Source organism: Anolis sagrei, chromosome 1, assembly GCF_037176765.1.
Source record: "Anolis sagrei isolate rAnoSag1 chromosome 1, rAnoSag1.mat, whole genome shotgun sequence".
Lineage (NCBI taxonomy): Eukaryota > Metazoa > Chordata > Lepidosauria > Squamata > Dactyloidae > Anolis > Anolis sagrei.
In genome coordinates, this window is record NC_090021.1 from 342,124,116 (window position 1) to 342,141,006 (window position 16,891).

At 45.5% G+C, this 16,891-nt stretch overlaps 1 protein-coding gene across 4 annotated transcripts in view; it reads left to right on the forward strand.

Moving 5' to 3' along the window:
- Positions 1 to 16,891, forward strand: part of MDGA2 (MAM domain containing glycosylphosphatidylinositol anchor 2) — a 633,808-nt gene that overhangs the window by 499,398 nt on the left and 117,519 nt on the right. For all 4 annotated transcript variants that reach the window (XM_067463147.1, XM_067463149.1, XM_067463148.1 and 1 more), the window contains exons 9-10: positions 2,586 to 2,855; positions 13,220 to 13,368. In XM_067463147.1, coding sequence (XP_067319248.1) covers positions 2,586 to 2,855; positions 13,220 to 13,368 — 419 coding nt within the window. The remainder of the gene's footprint in view (positions 1 to 2,585; positions 2,856 to 13,219; positions 13,369 to 16,891) is intronic.

Sequence of the window (16,891 nt, forward strand, 5' to 3'; positions counted from 1 at the left end):
GGCCTCATAAATCAGTTAATTTAGCCTCCCCACACTTTTTAAGGTGGTACCTTATTTTCCTACTTGACAGATGCAACTGTCTTTCGGGTTGCAAAGGTCGACAACACACTACACACAATTGGTTGGAAACCCACTCCAACCCGGGCATGGCTTCGAACCTTTTGGTCAGAGTGATCTTAATGCATCTGACACTCAGCCAGCTGCGCCACAATCCTGGGTTCTGAGTCTTCCTTGAATATTGAAATGTTTTCGGTTTTTTTTTTTTATCAGAAGGTATATCTTGCTGCAATTGTGATCAGGATGAGAAGTCCATTGTATGTCTTCAAAAGTAATCTGTTGACCTTGAGTTTGGGAGGTCTAGTAAGAATTCCTATGGATCAGGCATGGGCCAACTTGGGCCTTCCCTCCAGGTGTTTTGGACTTCAACTTCCACAATTCCTAACAGCCAAATGTGAACAATGGTGAGATTTAGGGAAAATAGACCTTGACATTTGGGAGTTGTAGTTGCTGGGATTTATAGTTCACCTACAATCAAAGAGCATTCTGAACTCCACCAACGATGGAATTGAACCAAGCTTGGCCCACAGAACTCCCATGACCAACAGAAAATACTGGAAGGGTTTGGTGGGCATTGAACTTGAGTTTTGGAGTTGTAGTTCAACTACATCCAGAGAACACTGTGGACTCAAACAATGATAGATCTGGGCCAAACTCGGCACAAATACTCAATATGGCCAAATGTGAACAATGGTGACATTTAGGGAAAATAGACCTTGACATTTGGAAGTTGTAGTTGTTGGGATTTAAAGTTCACCTACAATCAAAGAGCATTCTGAACTCTACCAATGATGGAATTGAACCAAACTTGGTGCACAGATCTCCCATGACCAACAGAAAATACTGGAAGGGTTTGGTGGGCATTGACCTTGAGTTTTGGAGTTGTAGTTCACCTACATCCAGAGAACACTGTGGACTCAAACAATGATGGATCTGGACCAAACTCGGCACAAATACTCAGTATGGCCAAATGTGAACAATGGTGAGATTTAGGGAAAATAGACCTTGACATTTGGGAGTTGTAGTTGCTGGGAGTTATAGTTCACCTACAATCAAAGAGCATTCTGAGTTCCACCAACGATGGAATTGAACCAAACTTGGCACACAGAACTCCCATGACCAACAGAAAATACTGGAAGGGTTTGGTGGGCATTGACCTTGAGTTTTGGAGTTGTAGTTCACCTATATCCAGAGAACACTGTGGACTCAAACAATGATGGATCTGGATCAAACTCAGCACAAATACTCAATATGCCCAAATGTGAACAATGGTGAGATTTAGGGAAAATAGACCTTGACGTTTGGGAGTTGTAGTTGTTGGGATTTATAGTTCACCTACAATCAAAGAGCACCACCAATAATAGAACCCACATGATCTAAAGGTATATCATGTCAAAATGTCAATTTCTGTTATTTCAACTACTTTTACTATCTATCCATGCTTGCTTTTTTGGTGATTCTTCTAGCTTTTACGTTCGCTCAGACTGTTGGGGTTCAGCCTGAGTTTGAACTTGAACCTGATTCTCTGTTTGTTCCTCCTGATGCTAATGAAAATATATTTACTGATGCTAATGGAAATGTACCTCTTGATGCCAATGCTCCTGAAATTAGTGAGGAAGGAACTGCTGTAGGTTTGGAAAATGCCAGTGTTCCTGAAATTCATGAGGAAGGGACTTCTGTAGATTTGGAAAATGAAAGTACCAGTGTTCATGAGAATGTTTCAGAGGGAAGCCATGACTGTTCACTCCCTTCTGCACCTGGGAACCTTAATGAGAATAGAAGGGGCCAGATTTGGCAAGACAGAAGTAAATCACTCAGGTTGTGAAGGTCTTCCCGATTAAAAGAAATACAAACAAGGGCTTCAAAGCAGAGGGGCGGTTCACGGAACCAATTCTTCGGCTTTAAGTGCCTTCCGCCAGGCTGACTTTCTCAGTTCAGGCATCGTTTCAGATTGATGAAGACCTTGGCAGTTCTCCCGGTTTCCCTGGCCATGGTCTTGAAAGATTTCTAGGATATCAAGTATGGTTAGTGAATTGCTAACAGGTTCCAGTATTTTACAGTGTGGCTTTGGGTTTTGCTTTGTCCATTTAAATTCATGTTTGCTGATTTTGCTGTGGCTTTTGACTTTGCATTTTTCCTTTATTTTGTAACCATTTTTCTTCAATAAAAAAGGATTGTTTTTCACAGTCAAGTGGGGTGGATAGTTATCTTAGGGCCTCGTTCCCTGCTCTGGATTGCAACACAGACACAATCCTTGCTGTTGTGGTGTTCAGGATGAAAAATCCATTATATGTCTTCAAAAGTAATCCGTTATGCCTAGTAAGAATGCCTCTGGATCAAGCATGGGCCAACTTGGGCCCTCCCTCCAGGTGTTTTGGACTTCCACAATTCCTAATTGTGGGAGTTGAAGTCCAAAACACCTGGAGGGAGGGCCCAAGCTGGCCCATGCCTGCAGTAAGACAGTGGTGCGGAATGGACATTTCATGGTCCCGTCCTCATCCCCATCCCTCCTCGTTTGTTTCTTGCAGATCCGCCGGCCGTGGAGCCGGCCTTCCTGGAGATCCGCCAAGGCCAGGGCCGGACCGTCACCATGAGCTGCCGGGTGCTGAGAGCCTATCCCACCCGAGTCTTGACTTTCGAATGGCGTCTGGGCAACAAACTGCTTCGGACCGGGCAGTTCGACGCCCAGGACTCCACAGAGTACATCATCCGGAGCCTCTCTAGGGACAATTACGGGATTTACAACTGCAACATCATCAATGAAGCCGGGGCAGGGCGGTGCAGCTTCCTGGTGACAGGTAGGACACCTCCATGCTTCTTCCATGGGACGTTGGGGATTGCCGTATATACCCGAGTATAAGCCGACCCAAATAGAAGCCCAGGCGGCTAATTTTGCCACAAAAAAACTGGGAAAACATATCGACTCGAGTATAAGCCAAGGGTGGGAAATGCAGCAGCGACTGGTCAATTTCAAAATAAAAATAGATAGCAATAAAATTACATTAATCAAGGCATTAGTAGGCTCAGTGTTTTTGAATATTTACATAAAATTTAAGATAAGACTGTCCAACTCTGATTAAACTATTATCTTCAATGTAAATGTGTTTACGTATCCTTCCAATAATAATAGAGCAAAATAATAAAAATAATAAAAATAATAATAGAGTAAAATAATAAATGTAATAATAATAAATAGAGCAAAGCATTAAGTGTAATAATAATAAAAATAAATAATAAATGTAAAAATAACAATAAATAGAATAAAATAATAAATGAAATAAGAATAAATGAGGAAAGTAATAAGGAAGGAAGGAAGGAAGGAAGAAAAAGGGAAGGAATAAATGAAGGAGGGGGAGGGAGGAAGGAAGGAAAGGGAAGGAAGAAAAAAGAATGAAGGAGGGAAGGGAAGGAAGGATGGAAGGGAAAGGGGAGTGGAAGGGAAGAAGGAGGGAAGGAAGGAAGGAAGGGGGAAGGAATAAATGAATGGAAGGAAGGAGGGAAGGGGAGGAAGGAGGGAAGGAAGAAAAGGGAAGGAAGAAAAAGGAAGGAAGGAAGGAAGGAAGGAAGGAAGGTGTTTGAAGCAAAGAAAGGAAGAAGGGAAGAAAGGAAGAAAAGAGAAAGGGACAAGGTGTATGATGGAAATAAGGGGAGGAAAGTAAGAAGGAAGGAAGGAAGGAAGGAAGGAAGGAAGGAAGGAAGGAAGGAAGAAAAAGGGGAGGAATAAATGAAGATGGGAAGGAAGGAGGGAAGGGAGAGAAGGAAGAAAAGGGGAGGAAAAAACGGATGGAAGGGGAAGGGAAGGGAGGAAGGGGGAAAAGGAAGGAAGAAAAAGGAAGGAAAGAAAGAAGGAAGGAAGGAAGGAAGAAAAAAGTAAGGAATAAATGAAGAAGGGAAGGAAAGAGGGAAGGGGAGGGAGGAGGGAGAGCAGGAAGGATGGAAGAAAAGAGAAGGAAGAAAAAAAGAAGGAAAGAGGGAGGGGAGGGAAGGAAGGATGGAAGGGGAAGGGAAGAGAGGAAGGAGGAAAGGAAAAAAAGGGGAGGAAGGAAAAGGAAGGAAAGAAAGAAGGAAAGTGTATGAAGCAAAGAAAGGAAAGAAGGAAAGAAAGAAAGAAAGAAAGAAAGAAAGAAAGAAAGAAAAGAGAAAGGGAAATGGGGAGGAAAGAAAGAAGGAAGGATAAAAGGAAGGAAGAAATGGAGGAAACGAAGAAAGGAAGGAGGAAAGGAAGCAAGGACAGAAGGGAGATTACACACCACACACACGTGTCTTAGAATTGCAGAAATACAGTTGCTTGCATATTAAAAATGCATCCCTCCAGCCTATTCCCAGGTGCATCATATACATTGAGCCGAATTTTGTTTCCAAATGGGTGATGATGATGATGATTTATTCCAAGGGTAGAGCTTCATACAAATAATAGTCTATTATTATTATTATTATTAGTAGTAGTAGTAGTAGTAGTAGTACTTTCCTCTCCCTGTGGCTTTGGTGCCTTTGGGCTGGCTTAGTAAAGTCATCTCTGCAGTGTGCCTGTGTTGGAGTCTGAGCATGAGATTCTCTGCTGCAAGGCCAAGGCAGCTTCTCCCTGGATGGATGGATGGATGGATGGAGGCACACACATCTTTTGGGGGAAGGCATTCTGATCCCAAGAATGGCTGTCAGACTGGAAAAAATCCACTTATATCCCCATACCAAAAAAGGGAAATGCGAAAGACTGCTCCAACTTCTGTCCGGTGGCCCTTATTTCTCATGCCAGGAAGGGGATGCTCAAGATCCTGCAAGCAAGACATGGAGCGAGAGTTGCCAGATGTTCAAGCTGGGTTTAGAAAAGGCAGAGGAACGAGAGACCAGATTTCCAATCTCCGGATGCTGGAGAATAGAGAAAGGCAGGGAGTTTCAGAAAAACATCTATTTCTGCTTCATTGACTATTCTAAAGCCTTGGACTGTGTGGATCATCATAAATGGTGGCAAGCTCTTGGTGGGATGGGCATCCCAAGCCCCCTTCCCTCTCTCCTGAGGAATCTGTACAAGGACCAAGAAGCAACAGTCAGAACTGACCACGGAACAACAGACTGGTTCCAGATTGGGAAAGGCGTCCGGCAAGGCTGCATCCTCTCACCCAACCTTGTTAACTTGTATGCAGAACACATCATGCGAGGATGTGCGGGGCTTGAGGAATGCAAAGCTGGGGTAGAAATGGCTGGAAGAAACATTAACAACCTCAGATATGCAGATGACACCACTCTGATGGCCGAAAGCAAGGAGGAGCTGAGGAGCCTTCTAACCAAGGTGAAAGAAGAAAGCGCAAAAGCTGGGTTGCAGCTAAACATCAAAAAAACCAAGATTATGGCAACAAGAATGATTGACAAATGGAAAATAGAGGGAGAAAACGTGGAGGCTGTGACAGGGTTTGTATTTCTAGGTGGGAAGATGAGTGCAGACGCAGACTGTGGCCAGGAAATCAGAAGACGCTTCCTTCTTGGGAGGAGAGCAATGTCCAGTCTCGATAAAATAGTGAAGAGTAGAGACATCAGACTGGCAACAAAGATCCATTGCCTAGTCAAAGCCATGGTCTTCCCTGTAGTCACCTACGGATGAGAGAGCTGGACCTTCGGGAAGGAAGATCGATGCTTTTGAGCTGTGGTGTTGGAGGAAAGTGCTGAGAGTGCCTTGGACTGCGAGAAGATCCAACCAGTCCATCCTCCAGGAAATAAAGCCCGGCTGCTCACTGGAGGGAAAGATACTAGAGACAAAGTTGAAGTCCTTTGGCCACATCATGAGGAGACAGCAAAGCCTAGAGAAGAGAATGATGCTGGGGAAAGGGGAAGGCAAAAGGAAGAGGGGCCGACCAAGGGCAAGATGGATGGATGGCATCCCTGAAGGGACTGGACTGACCTTGAAGGAGCTGGGGGTGGTGACGGCCGACAGGGAGCTCTGGCGTGGGCTGGTCCATGAGGTCACGAAGAGTCGGAGACGACTGAACGAATGAACAATTCTGATCCCTGTTCTTCTCCCAACCAGCCAGCAGGGGTCAGCTTTGCTCAGCTTTGGTCCTGCTTGCCTGGTCCATCATGCATTTGATTGATTATTGATCAGGGAAGGGACTGGGTCATGTAAAGCGAGGGAGGAGACATCGAGAAAGATGGCGTGTCTCTTGCAGTTGTCCCCGGCATGCATTTCACAGTGGGTAATGGGGTAATGAATTCCAGCATACACCCACCCTCAAAAAATATGGCATTGATATGCAAGGCAAGGATGGATTGCCAAGCGAGCCCATCTCTCTTCCAACCTGCTTATTGGAAGATGACCGATCATTCTGTCGAGAGCAGAGCGCCCGCCTTCCTCCTTCGGCAAAGGAGCCCACATTTATGATAAGCTCTTCATAAAATATATATTGCATACTAAAAGGGCAAGGGGATAATACATGGCGTCTTTCAGGCCGGCTGTTTCGGGCCGTAACTCACGGGCTAAAGATACTGTTGTGTTTGGGATTTATAAACCACAAGCCCCATAAAGAAGGGAAGTGGAATTAGCCAGGGAGGCAGAGAGGGAGGGAGGGCCGTGGATTTCTCCATATACGTTGCATTGCATTTGCAGGAAAGGAAAGAAAAAAAAAGATCAAATCCAAAGCCTGTCTCGCCTAGCATAGCCTTCCCTAAAACTGGGCAGGTTGGAAGGAATAATAGCCGCCATGCAGGTGGTTTCTGGGAATACCTAGAGCAGTGGTTCTCAACCTTCCTATTGCCACGACCCCTAGAATCATAGAAACATAGAATCATAGAATCAAAGAGTTGGAAGAGACCTCCTGGGCCATCCAGTCCAACCCCATTCTGCCAAGAAGCAGGAATATTGCATTCAAATCACCCCTGACAGATGGCCATCCAGCCTCTGCTTAAAAGCTTCCAAAGAAGGAGCCTCCACCACGCTCCGGGGCAGAGAGTTCCACTGCTGAACGGCTCTCACAGTCAGGAAGTTCTTCCTAATGTTCAGATGGAATCTCCTCTCTTGTAGTTTGAAGCCATTGTTCCCTTGCGCCCTAGTCTCCAGGGAAGCAGAAAACAAGCTTGCTCCCTCCTCCTCCCTGTGGCTTCCTCTCACATATTTATACATGGCTATCATATCTCCTCTCAGCCTTCTCTTCTTCAGGCTAAACATGCCCAGTTCCCTAAGCCGCTCCTCATAGGGCTTGTTCTCTAGACCCTTGATCATTTTAGTTGCCCTCCTCTGGACACATTCCAGCTTGTCAATATCTCTCTTGAATTGTGGTGCCCAGAATTGGACACAATATTCCAGATGTGGTCTAACCAAAGCAGAATAGAGCATGGGGAGCATTACTTCCCTAGATCTAGACACTAGGCTCCTCTTGATGCAGGCCAAAATCCCAGTGGCTTTCTTTGCCGCCACATCACATTCCTGGCTCATGTTTAACTTGTTGTCCACGAGGACTCCAAGATCTTTTTCACACGTACTGCTCTCGAGCCAGGCATCCCCCATTCTGTATCTTTGCATTTCATTTTTTCTGCCAAAGTGAAGTATCTTGAGTTCCTTCTGTTGTGGTGACCCCCCAACCATAAAATCATTTTCATTGCTCCTTCATAACTGTCATTTTGCTACTGATATCAATCGTAATGTAAATATCTGATATATTTTCATTTTCTGGACCTAATTTGGCACAAATACTCAATACACCCAAGTTTGACCACTTGTAGGGTTTGGGGGAGGGGGGGTTGATTTTGTCATTGGGGAGTTTTAGTTGCTGGGATTTATAGTTCACCTACAATCAAAAGAGCCTTCTGAACTCCACCAATGATGGAATTGAACCAAACTTGGCACACAGAACTCCCATGACCAACAGAAAACACTTTGGTGGGACCTTGAGTTTGGGAGTTGTAGTTTACCTACATCCAGGTAGGGCACTGTGGACTTAAACAATGATAGATCTGAACCAAACTTGACATGGATACTCAATATGCCCAAACGTGAACAGTGGTGGAGTTTGGGGAATGTAGACACTGACACTTGTGAGTTGTAGTTACAGGGATGTATAGTTCACCTACAATCAAAGAGCATTCTGAACCCTACCAGTGACAGAACTGGGCCAAACTTCCCACACAGAACCCCCATGACCAACAGAAAACACTGTGTTTTCTGATGGTCTTTGGCAACCCCTCTGACACCCCCTCGCGACCCCTCCAGGGGTCCCGACCCCCAGGTTGAGAAACACTGATCTAGAGTAGGCATCTAGACTTCAGCCCTCCAGTTGTTTTGGGCTTCAACTCTCATTATTCCTAACAGTCTACTGGCTTTAGGAGAGTTGTATTTTCCTCCGTTCTTGATTTCTCTTTCATTCCCATCCAAATTGTCTTCTATAAACCTTGCATATACAAGAGTATGCATACAACAAAGGTATGTGCCATGTTGACCTTATGACAGAGGACTTTAGCTGTGTAGTCCTTCATGGGAAGAGGTTGGACTAGATGACTCTCAGAGTCTCTCCCAGCTCTGTGATTTTGTGCTAAGAAAACAATGCCATGAGGGTGGTGGAGTCCTATTTCTTTGGAAGTCTTCAAACTGAGGTTGAATGGACATCTTTCAAGAGTATGGGAAGGGGATGGACTAGATGGCCCTTAGAGTCCCAGCTTGGTGTTTCTGTGATAAGAGAACTATGCTGTGAGGGTGGTGGAGTCCTACTTCTTTGGAAGTCTTCACACTGAGATTGGAGGGACATCTTTCAAGAGTATGGGAAATGCTGGGCTAGATGGCCTACAGAGTTCCTCCCAGCTTTGTAATTCTGTGATAAGAGAACAATGCCATGAGGGTGGTGGGGTCTACTTCTTTGGGAGTCTTCAAACAGAACTTGGAGAGAGATCTTTCAAGAGTATGGGAAGTGGTTAGATTAGATGGCCTTCAGAGTCCCTCCCAGCTCCGTGGTTCTATGATAAGAGAAAAATGCCATGTGAGCGGTGGAGTCCTACTTTTTTGGAAGTCTTCAAACAGAGGTTGGGGAGGGGGACATCTTTCAAGAGGTCTGTATGGGAAGGGGCTGGACTAGATGGCCCTTGGAGTCCCAGCTTTGTGGTTCTGTGATAATGCCTTGAGGGTGGGGGAGTCCTGCTTCTTTGGAAGTCTTCATACAGATGTTGGGGAGAGATCTTTCAAGAGTATGGGAAGTGGTTGGACTAGATGGCCCTTGAAGTTCTTCCCAGCTCCGTGGTTCTATGATAAGGGAATAATGTCTTGAGGGTGGTGGAGTCCTACTTCTTCGGAAGTCTTCAAACAGAGGTTAGGGTGATATCTTTCAAGAGTGCTGAATGAGAAGGGGTTGGACTAGATGGCCCTTGGAGTCCCTCCCAGCTCGTTGATTCTGTGATAAGAGAACAATGCCTCGAGAGTGGTGGAGTCCTACTTCTTTGGAAGCCTTCAAACAGAGCTTGGAGAGAGATCTTTCAAGAGTACAGGAAGTGATGGACTAGATGATTCTTGGAGTCCCTTCCAGCTCTGTGATTCTGTGATAAGGGAGAAATGCCTTGAGGGTGGAGGAGTCTACTTCATTGGAAGTCTTCAAACAGAGCCTGGAGGGACATCTTTCAAGAGTGCTGAATGGGAAGAGGTTGGACTAGATGGCCCTTGGAGTTCCTCCCAGCCTTTTGATTCTGTGATAACAAAACAGTGCCTTGAGGGTGGTGAAGTCCTACTTCCTTGGAAGTCTTCAAACAAAGGTTAGAGGGACATCTTTCAAGAGGCGTATGGGAAGTGGTTGGACTCCATGGCCTTCAGAGTCCCTCCCAGCTTTAGCAGTATAGCCCTGCATGGGGTTAGACTAGATAGCCCTTGGAGTCCCTTCCAGTTCTATGATTTTATGTTGTCAATCAATGTGTTTGGTTAGTGGATACAGATGTGTAGATAATGCACCCGAGAAGACACCCAACCATAATTTCCACCTGAAGATTCAGCAGTGAATGCTGCAGAACAGACCAACGTGGAATAATAATAATTTGTATGGAGTGCATCAGTCTTTTTGCAAATCTTGTTTCCTCCTTGCGCCTTTTAAGGATCGCAAAATGTAAATAGTGACGCCAGGCCCTTCTTCTGCCTTGGATTTCTTCTCCAAATGGGTAATTATGGGAACGAATGAGGCTTAGAGGCTCGGAGCTCCTTCTCCATCAGGGAAAGGGAAGAGCTTCCCACCATCTGCTACAGACTGTCTGTCGTCCTCAGCTCATCTCTTCCTTTGCTTCTTGTCAGGCCAAGGGCTCTTTCTTTCTCTTTCTTTCATTCTCCCCTTTTCTATTAATTGCATATTAATTGGAAATAGATTGCTGTATCACAGTGTTGACTTGTGTTCCATTAACACTCCTCGATCCCTTTCTCATGGACTGTTTCCAAGCCAGAAGTCAAATGTGCATTGCATTTGTATTGCCAAAGTGTAGTGCTGTGCATTTCTGCCTGTTGAGCATTAGTTTTGGCCTAGTTTTCAAATCTGTTCACCTAGATATAGGCTTTCCTTGGGAGCAACATAAGTGCCCCCTTTCCTTCCTGCACTGACATAAGCTGAGCCAGTTGGCAGCCTATGGCAATGTGCCATTTATTTATTTATCATATCAGGAGCGAACCAAACGGTTGTATTATATTTTTAAAAACAACACACACAAAGTTTGCAAACTTGGCATTCTATTATATGTCCTCTGACCAGAAGCTGGCCAGATGGAGTGCCTCTGGTGTAGCAGTAAGAGCACCTAGAGCTTCGGAGAGCTTCTGTTCAACCATCTCAAAGCTCCCTGCTTGAGCAGTAATGGCACGATCATCAGCATAGATGAATCTCTGTCCATTCTGGCAGTGGCTGGTCATTGGTGTAGATGTTGAACATGGATGGAGCAAGCATGCTCCCCTGAGGCAGGCCGTTCTTCTGTTTCCGCCATCTGCTTCTCTGGCCCTGGAACTCAACAAAAAAGCTCCTGTTTTGTAGCAGGTTTCCTATTTATTTGTCATGTCAGCACAACCAGTCAAATTATATTACATTTCTAACAGAACAAAGCAAACAAAAAGACAAAATACAAAATTTGTGAGTTTGGTACTTGATTAAATGTCCTTTGACCAGTATCTGGCCACTTGGAGTGCCTCTGGTGTTGCCGTAAGGAGGTCCTCCCTTGTGCATCATGTGGCAGGGCTCAGGGTGCATTGCAGCAGGTGGTCAGTGGTTTGCTCTCCTCCACACTCGCATGTCGTAGATTCCACTTTGTGGCCCCATTTCCTAAGGTTGGCTCTGCATCTCGTGGTGCCAGAGCGCAGTCTGTTCAGCGCCTTCCAAGTTGCCCAGTTTTCTGTGTGCCCAGGGGGGAGTCTCTCATTTGGTATCAGCCATGGATTGAGGCGCTGGGTTTTAGTAAAGGTAAAGTTTGTCATGTGATGTGTGGGGCTTGATGAATGCAAATGCAAATGGATTTTCTTGGTGGGCCTGTAGGTGGTTTGTATGTTGTATTTCCTCATCAGCTTCCCTCTGCGGTCAGTGGTTCCCTTGATGTCTGGCAAGAACACTTTCCCTCTGGGTGGATCTTCATCTTGAGTCTCGTGGCTTCTTCTCGGTTGTCTTGCAGCTCTTCTGATGTCTGAGGTGGAGTCTCCCTTGGCCTGGAGAGCCCAGTTGAGGTGGTTCAGTTCATCTTGGAAGAGGTGGGCTTCGCAGATTCTTTTTGCACGCTCTGCCAAGGCTCTAATGGTGCTTCTTTTTTGACTTGGGTGATGGTTGGAGTTTTTCTGTAGATATCTATCTGTGTGTGTGTGGGTTTTCTGTAGGTGGAGTGACCCAATTGTTGATTTGGTTTGCGGATGACGAGGACATCTAGAAAAGGCAATCTTCCTTCCTTTTCTTTTTCCATGGTGAACTGGATGTTTGGGTGGATGCTGTTGAGATGGTCCAGGAACCTGTTGAGTTCTTCTTCTCCATGGCTCCAAAGGGTGAAAGTGTCATCCACATATCTGAACCATATCGTGGGCTTTTCGGTTGCTGTCTCCAGGGCTTGTTCTTCAAAGTGTTCCATGTAGAAGTTAGCTATGACCGGGCTGAGAGGGCTCCCCATAGCTACTCCATCTTTCTGTTCGTAGAATTCATTGTCCCACTGAAAGTAGCTGGTGGTGAGGCAATGGTGGAACAGAGCCGTGATGTCTTCTGGGAACCTCTGGTTGATGAGTGCCATGGTGTCTGCTACTATTTTATTTATTTATCATGTTATCCACAACCAGAACATTGTATTACATTTCTAACAGAACAAAACAAACAAACAAACAGATAAAAAAACAAATTTTGCAAACTTGGTAGCTAATTAAATGTCCTTTGACCAGTATCTGGCGACTTGGAGTGCCTCTGGTGTTGCCGCAAGAAGGTCCTCCCTTGTGCATCATGTGGCAGGGCTCAGGTTGCATTGCAGCAGGTGGTCAGTGGTTTGCTCTCCTCCACACTCGCATGTCGAGGATTCCACTTTGTGGCCCCATTTCTGAAGGTTGGCTCTGCATCTCGAGGTGCCAGAGCGGAGTCTGTTCAGCGCCTTCCAAGTTGCCCCATCTTCTGTGTGCCCAGGGAGAGTCTCTCATTTGGTATCAGCCATTGATTGAGGTTCTGGCTGCCACTTTTGGACTCTCGCTTGCTGAGGTGTTCCAGCAAGTGTCTCTGTAGATCTAAGAAAACTATTTCTTGATTTAAGTCGTTGACGTGCTGTGTCTGCTACTGGGACCATAGTAAATAGAGACTCCACATCAAAGCTGATCAGTTTGTTGTTGGTATTTAGCTTGAGATTGATTGAAATAAGATTGAAATAAGATATATTGTATCATAAATTTTGATGGGACCCCCAAAGGCCATCCAGTCCAGCCCTGTTCTTAACTAAGAGTTATTTGTAAGTCAGATGTTTGTAACTTGAGTATGGGTGGTACTATTAACCCCTTGCATTCTCATTGAATCCAAAAAATAACCTGCTTTGTTCTTGGCAAAATAGGATAAGAATGTGCATCCCAAGGTCCTTCCCATTCAGAGCAGAAAGCAACGAAAAAGAGTGGAAAGAAAGGAAAGACAGTGGTCACAGCTGGAAAGGAACGTGGCTTGCTTCTTCTTCTCCCCTTCCAATGCTTTCTCTGCTCACGCTTCTCCCTCCGCTCTCTTTCCTCCTGCAGGCAAAGCCTATGCTCCAGAGTTCTACTACGATACCTACAGCCCGTTGTGGCAGAACCGGGCCCGGGTGTATGCTTACAGCCTGGAGTGGACGCAGATGAACCCAGACGCCGTGGACCGCATCCTGACCTACCACCTGGGCATCCGGCAGGTGAGCCCTTCTCCGTCCGGTGCCATTCCTTCCCTGTTCAATGCACCTTTCCATTTGGCTCATTTCTGGAAATGATTGTGTGTTGGTGGTGTTGTGTGGTTTCTGGGCTGTATGGCTGTGTTCTGGCAGCATTTTCTCCTGACGTTTCTCCTGCCAGAACACAGCCATACAGCCCAGAAACCACACAACACCCCAGTGATTCCAGCCATGAAAGCCTTGAACAATCGATTGTGTGTGTGTGTGTGCTATACACTTTCTCTCCACCACTGATTTGTTCTGCAAGACGAATTTGCACCTTCCCAGGAGGAGAGGAGTGTTTGCAACAGGCTCCCCTCGGGCACCGTTGTGTGTGTTGTATGTGTGAATTAGACCTTTGTGTGGTCTCTCTTGACACCAAGCGTTTGAATTTGCGCCTTCTTCCAAGGAGAGCCGTGTTTGTGTTCCTGCTGAAAATTGCCTTGCTTGGTGTCACGCAAGGCTCGGAAATCACCGAAATCTGCAGAAAGGAGTCAGAAAGGAGACCGTTCTCAAAATCCCACCTTGGAGAAAAAGCTACAAGGTTCAAATATGATCAGGTTTTCTCTTCATTGTCATACAGAACTGGTTACTACTTGTTTTCCTACTTAGTATACATTATAGGTTGTTCAATATTAGCATTTGCGCATGCCGTTCTTTATGAGACCAGCATTAGAACAACATTTGCATCCAATTGTCATAATAGCAGGCATTAATTTTTCCATGCAAATGAAGATATTTCATGGAGAGGTCATGCCAGTGGGCTTCAGGACAGGAAAAGCCCTCTGACTTTAAACACTACACTGTTGGATGGAAAACAATCCTTTTATTGAAGATAATTAAAAAGCAATAAAGTAAAAAAGCACTTTAAAAAAGTAGGTAAATCCAATTAGGTAGGAAGATAAGCAGGAGCAAAGTAGACCAGAGTAAAAGTCCAGCAAAGCCCACAAAAACAAAGTAAAACTTTCCCAAATAAAATGCAAGAAATCAGGAAACATGAATCCAAGGTATGAATATAGAAGCATAAAATCCAAGAATCAAAACCATGAGACAAAAGTTTTGCTGGAGGCTCCTTCTTTGGAAGCTTTTAAACAGAGGCTGGATGGCCCTCTGTCAGGGGTGATTTGAATGCAATATTCCTGCTTCTTGGCAGAATGGGGTTGGACTGGATGGCCCAGGAGGTCTCTTCCAACTCTTTGATTCTGTGCAGGTACAGCTGTACCAGGAGCTCCAATTTTGTTTGCTTTGCATTGAATGTTTGTTGTAGTCCTAAATTTCAGGGACTCTGCAGATAGGTGGCTTCTTTTGGCTGCAATCATAGGGCAAGCCAGCTGTCAATGATTATTAGGTTCCCTGGTCCCACCCCCTTTTTGGGGTTTTGGAGGGAATATGAGCCAGTTTGGGTTCAGTCCACACAGATAAGTCTTTCGTGCAGGACATAATACCAAGAGCTCCTGTAGAAAGCTTCGTCTTCTACGGCTTGGCCGGGGTTATACAGCCCACAGCTTGGCTGAGGATCATACAGCCTTACAGCTCCTTTGCTGAAGGACTTCAGCCACCATCACTGAAACCTGAACTCCTTTTTCCTTGGAAGTCTACAAAGCTCTGCCTGGTAAGGGTCGCTCGCGGAAGCCAGGTGCAGTTGGTACCGGGTGCAGGGGCTCCACGCCAACAGAGGCAAAGACAGACTGCCCAGATTAGAAGTTAAGCATTTCCCCATTAGTTACAGTTAAGAAGATAGTGCCTGTTCCCTGTGGACAAGATTGAGAGAGAGCCAATAGACTGTTAAGAAAGCCTTAAAGTACCTGTTTGTTTTCATTAAGAAAGAACTTTGTTGAACCTTTAAGCAATCTAAAGACTCTGTTTAAGGAAATCCAAAGGCCTTTAATCTGAGGCAGCCCCGCCGTCCCGTTGGGCACACAGAATTTATGTCCTGTCTACAGTCTGATGCACAGGCCCAGCATGCGAGAGCACAGATTCTATGATTCTATGATTCTATGAAAGGCACTTAAAACATGAATTTTCCATGAACAAAGATGAGATCTTGACTTGATTCCAAATGATGCTTCATCTGACTACATATCCCGTGCTTGGGACTTTTATCTCCTCGTTAGCTATGCCTCTAGCACTCAGAAATTGGTTTCGCTTTAGCTGAGAATTTCTTATCTTTTTCTCTCGGAGCCTGGCAGACCGCCGAAGCCACTGTTCGGCTTTCCTGTTTTGACTGATCTCCTCCCGTCTATCTCTTTGCTCATTCATTTCTGCAGCTGGGCCAGGTGCCGAGGTGTTTTCATGTTCCCTATCATGGGAATTCTCTGGTAACAATTCAGAAAGCACACCATCATCCCCACACCCCTCTGGGACATTCTCATGGGAAACTACACTTTGAACAGGGACCTCTCCTGGTCATTCTCTGCATCAATATCACTGGCCAAACCATTGACATCTTGAAACTCATCTTGCAAACCATTGACATCATTCCCCACATCCAAAGCACCCTGATCCTGGAACACAATCACAGGCTGAGCTCCAACAGTTATACCGTAAGCTGGTTGTCTTTGGCTGGATGGAAAAATAGTGCCTTAACACAGAAAGGAATGTTGCTACTAGAGGTTCACAACAGGTTTTTTCTAAGTAACAGGGAGGTTCAGAACCTTTTCTGTTATGGCTGACACAAGTTAATTGGGTGTGTTATCTGCTTCAGCATATAACAAGGCACTAGATTTGCAAGCTTTAACCTTTGCATTCGGCTTAGCTTGATGGTTTGTTAGAGCTGAAGAAACCTTTGGCTGTTGCTGGGAGCTTATTTAGTTATTTAGCGTGTCAGGAGCAGCCAGGCAGTTGTATTACATTTTTTAACAAAACAAACAAACAGACAAAACACAAAGTTTGCAAGTTTGGTAGTAGATTAAATGCCCTTTGACCAGTCTCTGGCCACTTGGAGTGCCTCTGGTGTTGCTGCAAGAAGGTCCTCCATTGTGCATGTGGCAGGGCTCAGGCTGCATTGTAGTAGGTGGTCTGTGGTTTGCTCCTCTCCACACTCGCATGTTGTGGATCCCACTTTGTAGCCCCATTTCTGAAGGTTGGCTCTGCATCTCGTGGTGCCAGAGTGCACTCTGTTCAGCGCCTTCCAAGTTGCCCAGTCTTCTGTGTGCCCAGGGGGGAGTCTCTCATTTGGTATCAGCCATTGATTGAGGCTCTGGGTTTGAGCCTGCCACTTTTGGACTCTCGCTTGCTGAGGTGTTCCAGCAAGTGTCTCTGTAGATCTTAGAAAACTATTTCTTGAGTTAAGTTGTTGATGTTCTAGCTGATACCCAAACAAGGGATGAGCTGGAGATGGCTCTGCCTTGGTCCTTTCATTATTGGCTGCTACTTCTCGGTGGATGTCAGGTGGTGCAATACCAGCTAAACAGTGTAATGTCTCCAGTGGTGTAGGGCGCAGACACCCCGTGATAATGCGACATGTCTTATTAAGAGCCACATCCACTGTTTTAGCGTGGTGAGATGT